The following is a 16,773-nucleotide window of genomic DNA, read 5'->3' as shown; positions in this document are numbered from 1 at the left end:
CAAATGAGAGAAATACAATATGTTCTTCCAAGCGAGTGGAGAGTTGAAGGGTAATGGCCCGAATGTCTAAAAAAGGGAGAAAAATCTTGTTTTCAAACCGTTATCTTTTCTTGAGCTGCAATCTGTGGCGTCAAAGATGCATGACATACAAACATATGCTGCGGCTCCGTCCTTAGGCCAAACGCCACGATTTGGGAAAGTGAAAACACAATGTGCGACAGACGGACGTCCAGATGAATGAGCGAGGGAACAGTCGGACAGATCGGGGTCAGTTCAGATGCAACAAAAGCACGACCCTCTTATCAGTTAAAATGTAAAGACGCACATATTTGCTCCATATTCAAAACAGAGGGAAACGGTTTGTTTGGACAGGTGTTGCTTTAATGTGTGTGTCTGTCTTTGTGTGGACTATTAGGCCTTATAGGGCATTTGGGGAAATTGAGGACATTTTAGCTCGTCCGTACTTTCCGATGCACCTTTAGAGACTGTCTAAGTGTTGGTTTTGAGGTTCAGGTTAGGATCAGTTTAGGATTAGTGTTAGTAAAGGGGAAATCAAATGATGCAGAGGTGCGTCGTCCTTCCATGACGTCAAGGACCACATCTCCTCCCGCATCACACAATGGTCCATCCATAATTTAACCCGTGTGTGGTGTAGCCTTTGTTATTTCTTAAAAATGATTTATTTATTTATTGGAGATTTGTCCAAGAACACTTCAAAAATAAAAAGCAGCAAATCCCCAAAAATGTGTGACTGGAGGCAACGTTTCGACCGCACTAAAAGTTTGCGGTGCAGCTCGAGCAGGTTGTAAAGTTCACTCTCGGCTGGTCGGAGCAGAAATGGGATAAGTTTCGGGGTTAGAGGCAACGATCTATCACCGTAACTCTCCCAATGCAGACCAACGACTACATGGTTTGGAGAAGGGAGAGCCGAGGGCAAAGCTCGGGCCGGCGCACGTCACTCAGGGCTCCTCATACTGTCTGTACATTGGAGAGGAGGAGGAGGAGGAGGAGGAGGAGAAGATGAATGGTGACTCCATTAGCTTGGGGAATTAAATTTGATTGCAGAGCTCATCTGATGTTGGGATTAGGTGAATAAATTGGTTGGTTAAGGTTTGGATAATCCATTAGTCAAGGGAATAGAATCTGGAACTGTTCCCACAGCAATTGGTTTGAATAAACCAGTCAAACACCCGCAGCGATTTATATTTTACCCTCTGTAACGTAGAGACCACTGGGGTGGGGGTCTGGGTAAGTGGACAAGTCGGGGGTTAGGATTCTGTCTGGATATTGTCTCAGAAAGTAAATATGTCAACGAGTGTCCTCACAAATATAATAGTATGCGTTTGAAACCGTTTCTGAAGCAGCTCCAGACCCACACACACAGACACGCGATTGAAAATCAGCACAATAAATGTTCTAATTTCAGGAAATAATTATTTCAAAATCCCGAGCAGCTTCATTGTCTGTAACATCTGAAGAATCCCAAATTGAGGAATCTGAGGCATGAACAGAAAACAGCAGGTGTCCATCACCTTGTCGAGGATTTCCAAGGACCTGCTCTCGTTTACTCGAAACAATGAGACCATTATAAACAATACAAATTTTAAAAAACAGGAGAAAGAGGTTATTTGAAATGTGGCAAAAACAAGACAATTTGCAATTTGGTAAAATATCTCACACAGAATAGTTTGCATGAGTTCTGCAGAAAATACCTGGTGGAGCACTCGGGTGAATCCTGCTTCATTTCTCCTTCTCTCTTTTCAATTTTTATTTTCTGTGAAACCACAATCTTTTGCATTTGCTTTTCTCTCATGAACAGAACGTGCAGAATATGGATACTAGCAAATATCAGCAGGACACCCCCCACGTCAGCAGGTCCAGGGAGCAAAGAAGCTTCTTGCCGAAGGGGCCGATCGATCAAACTCCCCTGAACTTCAGTTTTTTTTGGGTTTTTTTTAAATCGAGAACGATCAGGAACCGAGAGGAGATTTCTTGTTTTTAGTTACGAGCTGCCAAACGCATTCATGCAACCAGAACTACGAACAGTGCAGAGGTTTTCCGAGGAGGAGTTTCTGCTCTGGACATCTGGTGTTAGACGCCTAATGATCCCCGTAACATAACCGGGCAGTTTGGCAATCATTACTCTGATTCTGGAGGTGGTGGGACTTTCTCATCTGGAGGCAGGAAGCGGAGACGGCTGACTGGGCTACTGACGAGACACTGATTAGTGATTGGCTCCTGGGTGGGAAAAGGAGGCGTGACTGGTCGGTACCTTTACTGGATTTCCCAATGATTGGAAAAGAAACTGACAAATCAATCAGGGGAATGAAGAGGATTGGTGAATTTGGAGACTATCAATAATAAAAACGTGAAATTACATTATAAAGAAGGCAATTGGACTGAATATGAGACCCAGGCCTGGTTATATAAGATCCATGGCTGCAGCTGAAATCTCCTGTTGACCGTAACAGACTCAGGCAGTTATAAGCCAATTAAAAAAAATATATATATATATGGTCTTTCTTGCAAAGAAAAGAAAATGTGATCTCAGAATAATTGAAGGAAATATGATGCAAATGCTTTGAGAAAGTGGCAGAAATCTCCTGCATGTGAAGCATATTGACTGAACCTTGATCAAAGTGGCTCTTCTTTTATCATTAAAAAGAATATTCTATAATTACTTCTACTTTGATGCCACATATTTCATGTGAGAGTATATGGGAGTATTTACTTTGTTGGATTCACAGGTAAACAGTAACTGAGACAAACTTAATTAATAGACTATATACAGTTCTGGCCAAACATCTATCTCCTGGGCCAATATGTTGTTCTTCCATAGGCAGGAGGCCAGCGTTGGCCCCACATGATATCGGTCGGACTTCTCTCATCACGCCAGCGCTCGTCCGACTTTGGCAAACGCACCCGGTCTTTGGAGCCTCTGCCCAGAGACTGTGGACGAACTTTAAACTTTCTTACTAATTATGGAGGCGCTCACTAATTGTCTGTTTTTAACTTTAGAAACAAGGAGACAAACAAAAAATAGATAAATAAATAAACTTGTTGCAAAGTTTTTAAGTCCAGCCGTTAGAAAAGTGCCCTACATTAAATACTTTCACTTTGAAATTCCGTCTGATGCAAAGCAAACCTCCGACAGATTTCAAGTATTTCCAGAATTAGAGTAATGAAGTCTACGCAGAACTTAATTGTTTGAAGCGTTATCTTGTGCATTTAGGCCACACTCTCCTCCCCAGTGTCCTTTGAGATCTCTACCACTAATACATTTTACTCTAAGCCTCTTTGAGGTTGGCGCTCAGAAGCTGCTGCGAGTTACAAAGAACAAAGAACTTTATTACTCTTTGGCTCAATTTACACTTGATCTGCCCATATGTGGTGTGAACGCTTCATACTGTTATTTCATATGAAAAAAAACAAAGGCTGGCAAAGTATATGTTACCGTATACGTCGAATGTGAAGCTGCATCCAGAAGCTTCTCCACCTTATCGTTATCCAAGCCTGAGCTCACTCGCTTCACAGTCGCAGCCAAGAATCAAACCCTCCTTATTTCTATGCAAGAGGACGTCAGCGTTTATATATAATAATAGTTTTTCTACCTTTATACAAGTTATTTTTATCCTATCATTTCAAGCCAGTCCAGTGTTTTCGAACCTCCCCCCCACCGTACACAACAACGTTAATCTATCAGTGGGAGGTTGATAGTTTTTTAATCAATACCGACGACTCAATGATTACTGGGCCAGCGGCTGAGGTTTATAGCTTATAAAACAAATGTTCCCATCTGCCCCCTGTGTTTGGGAACAAACACTCCTCACACAGCAGATTTTTTGTTTTTAAGATGTTTTCCACCTGAAGGAGTGTTTACTGCTCGATGCATCCAGGCGACGCGGCAGCGGCCAGGGTCAGGGTCAGGGTTTTAAGACCAGGGAAGGAAGAAACAGACATTTCAAAAATAAAATCTCTGAAATGTTTGAAATATTAGGATATATTATTTACGGGGGTTACGTATACGGAGCAGATTTCCACGAAAACACAATGGGACAGATCCAGTAAAGGATCACTTTCTCTAACATTTCATTTTTGGATATTTTCACCAATACATGCCACATAGATCTTAATAAATCAGGCATATTTAGGGAAATTGTATCTATTACTGCTCTAAGACAACCATCAACAGTATGTAAGAACACAGATGTCCGTATAGTAAAATGCTTTAATTCTTTTAAACTGTACAACATAAACTAACTTGCTGCTCTACGGGAAGAAAAACATCTTAATAGAAGCCAATTCTGGGCTTTAAAATATATTTTTCCCTAGATGTAATAAAGTAAAAATATTCCAGAGGCAACAGTCTGAGGTGTTGTGAGTCCTTGGCAAGCACAAACCACTGTGCATTTTTTAAATTCAAATGCAAAAAGATGTGCGTTTGTGTTGCACACCGACAACACAACATGAAACAAATTGCCAACACTGTGAGGTTTGACGGCAGCAGCGACGCAACATGCAGCCGAGCACGTAAAGCTCCCTCCCCCCCACACCCCCTGATAATACGATATAGATTATAACAACATATTTTAATATTCTCAAATTGGCATATTTTCAAGTCAATTAAACGGCAGCAAAATTAATCAAGTTCTCATATTTGCTCTGGGCCCCTGGGCCCCGGTAATGCTTCGCTTTGAGAGCCAAAAGATTAAACCGCTGCTAATTGAACAGGTTCTTAATGCATTTCCACGTCATGAGAGTTTTTAGGACGTTACAGAACGAGGACTGTGGACGAATGTGCTGCTGTTTTTACATTTCTCCGTCAGTCCGGGTGTTCACATGTATTTTACACGAGTGTCGGGTTAATCTCTGAGTGGACATGTAAGATTTACATTTAGCGTAAAGTGTTTCCAGAAGCAGCATGTGTGAGTACGGCAGATGCAAACTGAAGGCGGAGGCAGGGGGAGGAGAGATCGTACTAATTTAACATAACTGCTTAAAGACAGGTTTAAGAGCTACCAGTTATTTTCTGTTCATCAAAGAGAGCGATGTTTACTCCGATGTGTGATTGAAGTTCTAGCCTGTGTTAAAGTGTTAGCCTGACAGTGTCCCAGCCCAGAGCCAGAACATGGAGGGGCTCACAGCTTCCTTTGGCTTTGTCTGGGTTAAATCCTGTTTCATAGGCTTATAGTAAAATTATTATTATGTCTTTTGTACCTAATATAGCATAGCCGGGGATATTAGACCAGACAGAGATTCCTTTTCTCTCACAGCCTATGTAACCCAATAAAAGAATTGATTACACTGGGCATTGCAGCAGCTGCAGGGTAGGAAAGAGCAGATCCAAGTCAAGTGAGGACAGAAGCTTTAATTGTACTGTACTGAAGTAAGTGCACCAATAATTCTAAGATAACCCGACTGCAGGGAGTTTTCGATTGCCAGATTCCGAGCCGGCAAAAGCTGCAGCTAGGGCCGAGAGAACATAACTAACCAAACCAGAGCCGAACTCGACAGGTGTTCTGGATTTGTGTCTTCACCCGACCCGAGCACAAGGTTTTCCCCGGTTACAGGAATGTGCAGTGTAAAAGAAATCAAGTAGACAGCCGAGCCAAAGAGACCGAACCCAAAACAGAATTTCATTCCAAGATTTTTATCCAAACCAGGGACGCTGGAGTCAGTCAGAGTTTAGGTTGATAAGAAAAAGTCTTTTAGTAAACTTTACACAAGTTTTACAACATTTTAAATGACAAAAAACTTGGAACACAAATATGTTTCAAACCAGCATAGTCCCATTTTAATCTATGGACACAAAATGCAGGTTTATTCCTCATCAGAAATCACACCTAAGGTTACTTAAGTCACGTTCTACATTTGTGCATCAGAAATGTTCTAAAAATCAAATACTCTTAAATTAGGTTTAGCTTTATCGGTTTGTTTAGTAAACTTTTTCACACCCCTTGCCAGTAGGGGGTGCTGCAGCCCCCTTGGCACCCAACTTCCGACATCCTTGCGCCGAACCCGATACCACATGCTAAGAAAAGATCCGGAAAGAAATTATCCAGAAAAGTTGCAGTGAAGCAGTGAAGTTTTCCTTCCCTGAGCCGACATTTTATTCTGGAGAGGATGAATCCACAACTGGTCTCAGCGAGCGAGCGGCTCCTCGTCCATGTGTTCTGTCATTTTTAGACAGAGCCCAATTTTTATGGGGTTCGGGGCTGAAAATAGACGTCGTATTTCTCCCCGTGGCAGAAAAAAAAATGAAACTGTGACTGATGTGCTATGAGGTAACTTTTTTTTTTAAAAACGTGTGCTGTTGTTGTAATTGCAAAGTGAATTATTAACGATTAAAAGGGAAAAGATAAAGCTCCATTTGGCGCCGTTTGGATTAGAGTGTAAATCAATGGCTTGTTGGGAGGTGGAAGCAGAAAAAGATAATATGAACAACAAAGACAAGAACTGTTTGTGTACTTTTCCCTTTTTTCTTCCCCCCCTCAGCGAGTTCCCCGTTGTCACCAAAAATAAGCGCGTTTGAATTAATCATGACTAAACAACAGAGGCTGGTTCTTGTTTGGAGTTTTGTACACAACACGATCACTGAAGTCAGGCGAATCCAGTGCAGTCGACGTCGCGCTGGCCTCATTTGCACACAGCATTTGTTTCTCCGTGTTAAATTCAATACGACCAAGATTCCAGCTGTACGTTCCGCAGATACCGACACTCCACCCTCTCAACAAGTCCCGCACGACGCTGTTGACGGATCCGCTGGTTTTTATTTGGAGACAAACTCGACGCACAATGAAACCCAGACGTGAGCTCTGTTCACAAATCGCTTCATTTTCAAAGCCCGTTTTGTTTCTGATCCGCACATTTGGCAGCGCTGCACAGACGCCAAGGACACTGACGACTCTTTGTCTGGAATCACATTCACCGGTTCCGCAGCAATTTCCATTTTTTCTCGAAGAATCTCGCAATGTTTATTTAGATATGTGCTCTTAAATTAGAAAAAAAATTCCAACTGGCGCATGAGGAGGGGGGAAACCTTAACTGTAAAAGTTAATTAAAATTTCATGTGGAATAATATTAGATAAGGCAGGTTGAATTAGAAACTGTTGTGTTTGGTAAATACAACAACCGGTAGTGAAAGCCGAGTGTGTGACCCCGGGCGAAACACTGAGGCTTTCAGGAATGGCAGCACTCCAGAGGAAGGAAAAAAAAACTAAAATATGAAATCTTGGCCCCGAGTATGAACCAACCTGCAACGTTTAATTACATCAACCTCCAGAGAGTGTTGTGTTCGGTACACTGCAACACACAGAGCCGCACAAAGTGGGGAAGCTGTCACTCAGACGGAGACGACAGGAGAACGCTGACGTCCTGTCATGTTCCGGAGATTAACAGGAGCAGCTGATGGCTACTGGAGGCAGGTGGAAAAACAGCAGTTCGGAAGTGTACGAGTGGGAAAACTGTAGAGACACAGCAACGCTTATTTTTTCATATTGTAATAATGTTATTTCCTTACGGGAACGTCACTGAGGCCTGACAGTCGACTTAGGTTCAATCAAATGGGATTTTCTTTAAAGATCCATGATTATTTCCTGAGAAATTGGTGAAAATGTCAAAATCATCCTATCTGACAATGTTAAAGAAAGAGATTATCAAACGCCAAAGTTTAACGTGTTGTTCCCTGATTCACACTGCGTCCTGCCACCAAGTTTCAAGAGAATCGCTTTGGTTGTTTATGCATAAATCAATCAATTCTAACAAAGAAATAACCAAACAGCGTTGAAAACATAAACTTGTCAAACGGGGGATAAAGCCCGCACAGATGGAAACTCTCATCCTTCGTCAGCTACATGGCTTGTGTATAGTTTAAAGGTTCAATACACTCTACTAATGTTTATTGTCCTTGTAGAAAACAACTAGAAATCCTTCAAGTTATCAATTCCTTTTAAAATACTAAAAGCTACGTTAATATCTTTGTCCTATTTTTGCACATTTTCTCTAAAGCTTCATTCAATTCTGGAAATGAAGTGAAAAAGCCGGAGAGCGTCTCATATTCAAAAGGAATCTAATTTAGAATTTCTAATAAACCTGGAACTAAACCCACATGTCAGTGAGTATTTGATTTCCCTGAGTGGACCAGTGTCCTCTGAATGTCAGAGACACAGTGCGTTGATTGAGTGCAGTGTTTGCCGACTCTGTTGACACTCGTACACTTTGTTATTCTGTAAAAAAAAAAAGAGACACTGAACCCACATGTTCCGACGTGTAATTACCACGAGGAGACTGGAGCGGAGATTCGCCCGTCTGCCGCTCGTATTTACAATAAATCTCCCACGACATGATCCGACACCACATTAGAAGATGTCACTCCAATACCAACGACCGTCAAAGTCAAACACGGGGACGAATCTGCAGTGACACGCGGCGTCTTCAAAAACACACACCTCGACTCCTGACGCCGAGAAACAGTACTCTGAGGGTAAAAACCAGCCGGAGCGAGTCTGTGAACTTGCAGCAGGGAGGAAAAACAATCCCGCAGCCGAACACAATATGGAGCTGAGGAGGAATTAAGCGCGAGCGGGTTGCAGAGGAGGACGCAGAGGTTGGTACCCAGGCTGGAGCGAGCATGTCTGGAGTCCTTTAGCAGATCTGCAGCACTGGGAAATCAGCGCGGGGAAGAGAGACACTGCGAGATTCACTGAAAGCTAAAAAGAAATCTGGTCATATTTCTTCTGTTTCCACTGCACTGATCCCACAAAAATCCTTCATATGGAGGCTAAGAGTCCACCGGGAAATCCTGCTGGTATGTAAAGCAGCAGGGCCAACGCCTCTGCAGCCGGCGGTTTATCTGCTCTGACTCGGGTCGTTCGAGGCCCTAAAGTCCGAGGAATGACACAAGCTGTGTGTGTAACTAATCTTAAACACTCACAGATTATCATCACTCATGTCCAATGCCATTATCTCATATCCAGCGTTGAGCACAGTGAAACCTCAGGGCTCTGAAAGACTCATACAAGGGGAATGCTGCAGCACTTCAGCAGTTTACAGCACAAAGATAAAGGGTTTCGATTAGACAGTAAACAACGGTTTCCTTTAGCACGAGGAAGGTGGCACAGTTTTATAAGCACGGCTCGTTTCTTCAGACCCTCTGTGAGATTACACAACCCCGGCTGCAAGGCAACACGCACACCTCGTGGACATGTGTCAACTGCCACATGTTCTGCATGTCGTCCTCTGAGAGAAATTAACGCCTCCACCTTCAGTATAACCTTTTCTTTGTTCTCTCTCCGCCTGTCAGGGGACACTACACTTCTGAGATATATTACCGTGCGAGTACGAGACCACCGGCTATTATCACAACTGAGAGCGAAGGAAGAGCGGCGCAGTGGGTGCCATCACATTCAGGTGATGAAATCTGATAAAAAAAAGGTATTAACTACAGCCCATTGGACGACAAAGAAATGTCCAAGAAGTGGCTGTGTCCCCTTGAGCAACGACGAGACAGATCTCTGTGCATCTCATTCCACTTCACAGTTGTTTGTCCCATGATGCAAATGTGGAATCTGAGGTGGTTGAAACATCCCCTTAAGTCTGACTCATCATACCAGAGGCAGTGGAGGAAGCTATTTCAAAATCAAAGAAGCTGTGGAATCTGTGAGCAACACGCAGCTTACGAGAACTGATTACATACGAAGCATATGTGATCGTGTGATGTAGGAGACAGATTTCCCCCCCGCTGAGCGTAATAGCTACAGAACTTCTTAGATTTGGGAGGCAGCTGGGAGGCGTCCATGCAACTCTGAAGTGCTCGTGTCCCCGTCTCTCCTCCAGGAAGCTGAACCAGGAAATAATATGCATCATGTTTAAATGTCATGGGTAAAATGTGGGGTAGAGACACCGTGATGTCCCCCATTTGGTTTGTAAACTGCCGTTATGGCGTTTTGTCCAGCGCCATCTTGTTCTTTTAAACCAGAAGAAACCATATTTGGAGGAGCGGGGGGGGGGGGGGGGGGTGGAACTGGAGGACACTGCACGCCCACCTGCACCCACCCATTGGATGGTAGAAGCTGTCAATCAGAGTATCCACGCCCCAATGCATAAAGTGCTTCACCTCCAACTAAAGTTTTAATTTCCGTGTCTGGATTACGCAAAAACTACTGACCAGATTCTTTCTAAATTTGGTGGAAGGGCGCGGTATTGACCAAGGAAGCATTAACTTTTGGAGTGGATCTGATGAAGGGTTATGACAAACTCCTCAGGAAAATGTTCACTGACGTTATAAATCAAGGGAGAAGTAGAGTCATTTTCGAAAGACTTTTAAGAAACTTTTTGCAAGTGGTGTCGCCCTCTGCTGGCTAAATAGAATACAGGTTTGGCACTTCCACATTGGCTTCACTTTTACGGACCTGGAGTCTACGTCCATTTTTATATGAGCTCCACAAAACGTAATAAAGAGGAAAATCTGCATTTACAAATGTATCCTCTGTGTGTGTTTCATTCAACACCATGATAATGGCGCTCTGCTTGTTATTTATGGTTATCACGTGCAGCCTAATCATCCAATATGACGCCATCACTCTCCAAACCAAGCAGGTGGTGGATTATTTCAGACGCAGATTACTTTCAGTAATGTCCAGAGAGAGAAACAGCAACACACAAACGACAATATCTCTCAAGCAGCTTAATTGCAAGAAAAAGGCAGATGGGATGAGACGTATGGAGCAGGAAACAGTTTCAGTGCCTAAAAAAGACGTCACAGCTTTACTATTCAGAATCAACTGCTTTGCAGGAGTGATGCCAGGAGCCTTGAATACTTCACATATATCAGAGGGTTTTCAAAGACGTGGAGAAAAAGGCAAACCATAGTCTACTGCGCTGGAAGAGAGGGCTGTGATGGTTGGAATCCATAATGCATGTTACATTTACTGCACTAATCTTTGCTTTCAAGAAGTGGATGCATCTAGTCAACTGAAAACCAACTGGGGGTAACTTCAATGAGGTAAATTGATTCCTACTCGAGTATTAACCCCTGGCCAAAAGACCCGCACGCTTCAAAGGGCTCGAGACTTTCAAGACCACTGGGTATAAGGTCGGCCAAGAAAAGGGGGTAATGCACTGTAAACAAATAATCTGGTCCTTTCAGTGAGAGCGGGGGACGAGCCTCGGAGCCCTTCGTGGACGGTCTTTTGCATCACGCTACATCTGAGGAACCCAGTGCTTCACAAAAGGTTCCTTTCACCGCCGATGAAGGACATCATCCTTAGAATTCACTCCACAACGACCACTGCAGAGCCACAATGGCTCCGAAGCAGGAGCTCGGGGCGAAAACACAGCTCAGAGCATTGAAGGGGATTCGAGCACTCGGCTCAGAGATTTCTTTTTTCAACAATAACGGGGAAAAAATCCAGTTCAGGCCTTTTTTCTTTTTTAAAGAATTGAATCCAGAAAATCAATTAAAACAGATTGACAGGTCCAAGAGGAGGATGTGTGACTGTAATCAAAGAACAAGTCAAACAACCGCCTCCCTTTCCAGTAACAGCTTCTTTCCTCTTATTGTTTTCGTTTGCTCTCGCTGGTTACCCGGCTGTTGGGAGAGCACAGATTGGTTTTAGCCTTGAGCCCATCTGTCACTTGGAAGTAAAAAAAAAAAAAGGAAAATACAACTTCCAAAACGGGTTTACCGTTATCTGATGCAGACAGGAAGTGCTACAGAAAGCTCAACCCTTAAGCAGTGACTGAGAGCTGCTAGCTAAATTGAAAAACGCCATATGCTCTACAGACACAAACACAAATAAAAGTGACAGGTGCACCGGAAACAGTGAGAGATCCTGACATCGGTGTCGTGCGAAAACAAAAACAGAATAACCGAGCGGCGGCGGCGGCTCATTTGCAGGCACGAGGCGTCGACGCATACGGAGAAACGTGGATTCGGCCGCATGTCGAGCAGCGTCTTCCCACACAAAAGGGACGGGAAACGCGAGGCCTCTTCAAAAACACAGCACAGCCGAGGCTTCATTGCACCGCATGCAAATCAATTAGGCCCCCGAACATGAGAGCGGGTGTGCCACACTGCCACTTTGTCTGCTCTCTGTCCAGCGTCTACTCTCAGAGATACGCTGGTGCCGGGCCGACTGCCAACTACATGCACACCATGACTGGACAAACACTGCTCCCCGGGCCGTGTTACGCACCTGACTGCAGATGCAGCCCCCGAGCGAGTGGCTGGTGTTTAATCAGTGCATTGGCCACACCTAGTTCACTGGAACGCTGCAAATCTGTTCAATCCATTTATCCTGGTTAACCACGATATCTCGCTCAACGCCGCATTTCCAGGCTTTTCCTCGGGGAGATTGTTCCACCACCAAGGTCTCACGATCAATTTGCATAGAAGATAATTGCCTGAAGACCCATTAAATATGTGACAAATGCTTTATGAAATAATGCGTCTGCTGTTTTTCACTGGAGAAGAACCACGAGGGGATAAATCAAACAACAGCAAATATTTTGATAACGGATTCATAGTTTCTGATCCATTTTTCAAGCAAAGAAATCAAACGTTATCTGGTTCCTGAATGTTTCTTTAAAATTGTGAATGACTTGTTGATTCTTTTCTTTACTTCATTAATTAAACGATTAATCAAAAAGTAATCAGTAAATTACTTTATGTATCCTGAAAGTGATCATCAGTCACAGTAATAGCTCATCTGCTCCGTTTCCCTGAAGGTTAATGTCTTCTTTCATAAACATGTAGTAATTTTAGGTCTTCATTTCAGACGAGTTAGCCCCATAAGTTTCTCTATAGGTAGAAATAAAGTATTATAATGTAGTATACTGTATATATTGTGTAGTAATCGTGTATAATCAGTGAGTCTTGGTCTAAGTAACACTGAAAAGAGTGAATATAAACTATCAGGTACCAAAGGATGATGTTATGGTTTCCTCAGATTTTGCAAAAGCAATAAAAAAAAAATTGTGAGAATGCTAAATTTAGAATTTAACGAGAATCGAATTCGTAGAACGGGGCATCATCATCAGTGCTTCATTTATAATTCTATATTTATCAAAACTCACAGCTCCAATTTACGATTTGGAAATTGCACTTTGCCATAATTGCCATTTTCAATCAGATTTAGATTAATTGTTCTGCGCCACTTCCTTTTTGGAAATATATTTTAATTGGACAATTTAAAAAATAAAGTTTCGTAAAAAACTGTCATTCTGCTTTTTGAACTAAGCTCCAGGATCGAATGAGCTTCACCATCAAAACATTTCAAATATCCAGATCTAGATCAAACATCAACTCTGGTTTCCCATTTGTTTGAATATGAACGAACGCCCAGAACAATCGCTACCCAGAATTCATAGTTCAGCTCAAGTGTCCTGGAGTAAAAACCTTGATCCCCTGACCTCTGACCTTCATGACAAGAGGAGCGGTAACTCCTCTTCATCGCCAGGTTAGATTCCTGCAGGTCGAGCCAATACAAACACATCTATAGCATCTTGATAAAAAACCCCAGTGAGGTTTATATTTAATCGTCTCTGCAGAAAAATGAATCTTTATCTTGTTTACCAGCCAATTTGTATGAAAATATAAATCTAGCTAGAAGAATGAGGAATAATGGGCTCATTACAGAACTGTATTTTCTCCTGGGCGGTTCACGATATTGCTTTTTCACACCTGGGGATTTGTCTGCTTCGCTGCAAGTCGACATCATTTCTCTTGAAGTGTTCTTGCAAATTGTTTACTTAGCATATGAGTGGGACAAGAGGCGACGGGTGTAAATGGCGAGGCTGAGAGCAGCGAGGTTCCTCTACTTGTGTGTGTGTGTGTGTGTGAGCGAGGAACTCGAGGTCTCGGAGGCCGACAGCCTCTGAATCCATCCTCGCAGGCAACGGGCCATGCGCCAAATCTGTTACCGCAATTGCTTTTGACAGGCAGCGCCATCATGGTCCGGGAAGGTGGGTATCCCTGCGCTGAGCAACGCTGACCACAGGCGTTAGCAGGCGGTGTGTAGGCAGAGCAGCGCTGGCCTCGCAGCCTTGGCGAAATCATCAAGGAGAGTATGTTCCTTAGTGCACACGTAGGCGTTTCTTTTGTGTGGTAATGAAACCGAGGCAAGAGATATCGTGCAGGAACCGCTTGAGAAGGATGCACAGGCTGGTTGGGCAGAGAGCGAGAGAGGATCTCTGCCTCCGAGCGGCAGGTGAAGCACTCAGTCTTCACTTAAAGCGCATTTGAGTCTTTAAGTTGGGCTGCAAATGCATTAACAAAGACTGAACTGCTACTGTGTGTAGTGTCTCTCCTCGTTTCGCCCCTCAGCAGTACATTTACTCCACGCTTCCTCGGCTCGCCGCCGGAAACACTGCTGCTGCCGCATCGATAAAGAGGAGCTGGATATTAAAAGGAGGATTAATGTTTTTGGAGTCCAACTAGATCACTGGCACATGTCAGGGAATCATCTGCAGCAGCACTACAACAGAGACAAGTCGGCGAACACGCACCGGAGAGGAAATCAAAAGGAGACGAAGGACTGAGTGTTGTGTAACATGTTGTAAGTCTGTGGCAGACTGACCTCTCCCTGTGGTTTCATCTGTACTGGGTGTCCAGTACATGTACTAGAGTACTGCTGCCTCTTTGTGTGTTTGAGTACGGTGATGGTGAGAATGGTAACTTGATGAATGAAGACGATTGATCTCAGATACTGGACCTGAGATTCTCAATATTTAACTTAGAGCCCCTTGAAACACCAGAAAGAACCAGAGGAGTCCAACAGGAGCTTTAACTGTTGGTAGAGGTGGAGTGTGTGTGTGTGTGTGTGTGTGTGTGTGTGTGTGTGTGTGTGTGTGTGTGTGTGTGTTCCACGCATTACTCATGTTGTGGGGACATAAATCTCTATACACAGTCACATTATGGAGCCAAAAAGCAAGTATCCACAATGTAAATCATTAAATGTTAAGGTGAAGACATGTTTTAAGGTTCAGGTTTAAGGTAAAGGTCAGGAAAGTAGTACATTTAAGGTTAGATTAAGTCTCCATGTCAATGTAATGTCTTCTGAAGTCATGGAGACACAACTGTGTGTGTGCATGTGTGTGTGTGCGTGTCCATCATCCCAAAATGACCAATCACCACCGCAGCTGCCTCTGCTGCAGCAGCAGCATGTTGCAGAAATTTGGCACCAACACTTTCCAATGCAACGCAATTGAAACAGAGGGATGTTTGGAGAGGGAGGAAGAGGAGGATGATGAAGAAGAGGGGGGGATTGGGTGTCCACTCACCATATGAAAGAGCCGCCACACAGATGAGGAGGGTCCATCTGAAATCCCGTGCCCCGGACATGGTAGAGATCCCAGCGGCTGGACGGTAAATCCCAGTTGTTCCAGTTAAATAAACCTCGGTGCAGGTGCTCGGCTCCACGCGGTGCCGAGCGCAGGTCCTCCGGGCGTCTCAAGTTGGATAATGCGCAATGGAAAAGATAAATATCTGCGCGTTTTTCCCCCTCTGCGTGTGTGCGTGCGTGTGAGTGCCACCTCACTGTGGGTCTTCAGAGAGCCGCCGCTGTCCCCCTCACGTGTCTCATGCGTGTTGGCGAGCAGCAGATCAAAGGCACGGCCGATCCGCGCCTGCTCCGAGTGACATGAAAGGAAAAGGAGCCGAGGTCTGGTTTCCACGCGGGGGAAGAAAGTTCACGGTGCTCTGCTCCGAGTGGACACGGGCAGGAACCACCGCGCTCCTGGAAGTGATCGTGCGCAAACAAAAGCCTGATTACCCCCCCCACCAGAAAGAATCAGAAACCAGCGGACAGGAGTGGAGATGACGCGCGTCCTGGCTCCCGCAGCCCTGCGTGTTCGCCCCGCACAACAAGCTCCAGACAGACCAGTGATAAAAACCAGTCTCCGATTCAAAATTCAAAAAACCCAAATCCGTGCGTAAATCATGGAGACGGTGCTCGAGAGAAGGGGCCGGGGAAAAGAGAGGGTCCACCCGGGGGATACGCACCGTTCCGCCGCAGCTGTCACTGACTTCTCCCGGTTCGTTCACACAGGGGCCGGTGGAGGAATCGTCACGGAGCCGAAACACAGTTAAATGTCATTAAAATGTGTTTAATCCTCCGGGTTCCAGTAGTTCACCTACCGCGGCGAGAGGCGACGCTCAGCGGGGGGACGTCGCTCCTCGAGCCGGTGGAGCAGGAACGAGCGGGACACCCACTTTACGCGTCTTATTCCGGGTCGGTCTGAGGAGTGTGAGCCGGAGAACCGGAGCCGAGCATCGTCGGTGCTTCTGCCGCTGCTCACCGGAGTCTGCGCCGCGGACAAGTCCCAACAACTCCGCTCCTGGTCTGGGTCTGAATCTGAATCGTGCGTAAAATCCCGCGCTGCGCTCCTCCGGGCTGCGGGGGGGGTTTGTTGCGGGGTTTGGAGCTGCTTCTCTCGGTGTCCTCTCCGATCCAAAGCCGCCTCGGTCCCGGTTCTTAACTCCGCTTCAAACTCAACGTGTTCACCTTAAAATACTGAACCGCAGCTGCTGCGCGTCAAGGTGGCGAGGGGCGGCACGCACGTCCGGTGGGGGGTTTCAGAGTAAAAGAAGCAAGAAACATGTTAATGTGGTTTTTAGCAAAACAAATGTACGAATAAATGAAAATACTGTGTCATTGTATTCAATATATGTATATATGTATATATATGTATATATATGTATATATATATAATTTATACATGATACGGGTAATCATAATTCCTTTATCACAAGTAGACTATAAAACTACTAGGCCT

At 44.5% G+C, this 16,773-nt stretch overlaps 1 protein-coding gene across 1 annotated transcript in view; it reads right to left on the bottom strand.

Annotated features, from left to right (window-relative positions):
* Nucleotides 1-16,509, bottom strand: part of tmem132e (transmembrane protein 132E) — a 335,088-nt gene extending 318,579 nt beyond the window's left edge. The window contains exon 1 of the mRNA XM_034606761.1: nucleotides 15,280-16,509. Coding sequence (XP_034462652.1) covers nucleotides 15,280-15,340 — 61 coding nt within the window. The 5' untranslated portion in view covers nucleotides 15,341-16,509. The remainder of the gene's footprint in view (nucleotides 1-15,279) is intronic.
* Between the last annotated feature and the right edge of the window lie 264 nt (nucleotides 16,510-16,773).

The sequence above is a fragment of the Hippoglossus hippoglossus genome, chromosome 14, assembly GCF_009819705.1.
Source record: "Hippoglossus hippoglossus isolate fHipHip1 chromosome 14, fHipHip1.pri, whole genome shotgun sequence".
NCBI classification, from domain to species: Eukaryota; Metazoa; Chordata; class Actinopteri; order Pleuronectiformes; family Pleuronectidae; genus Hippoglossus; species Hippoglossus hippoglossus.
The sequence above is the reverse complement of the archived record's forward strand: the minus strand, read 5'-3'. Positions and strand labels throughout refer to the sequence as shown.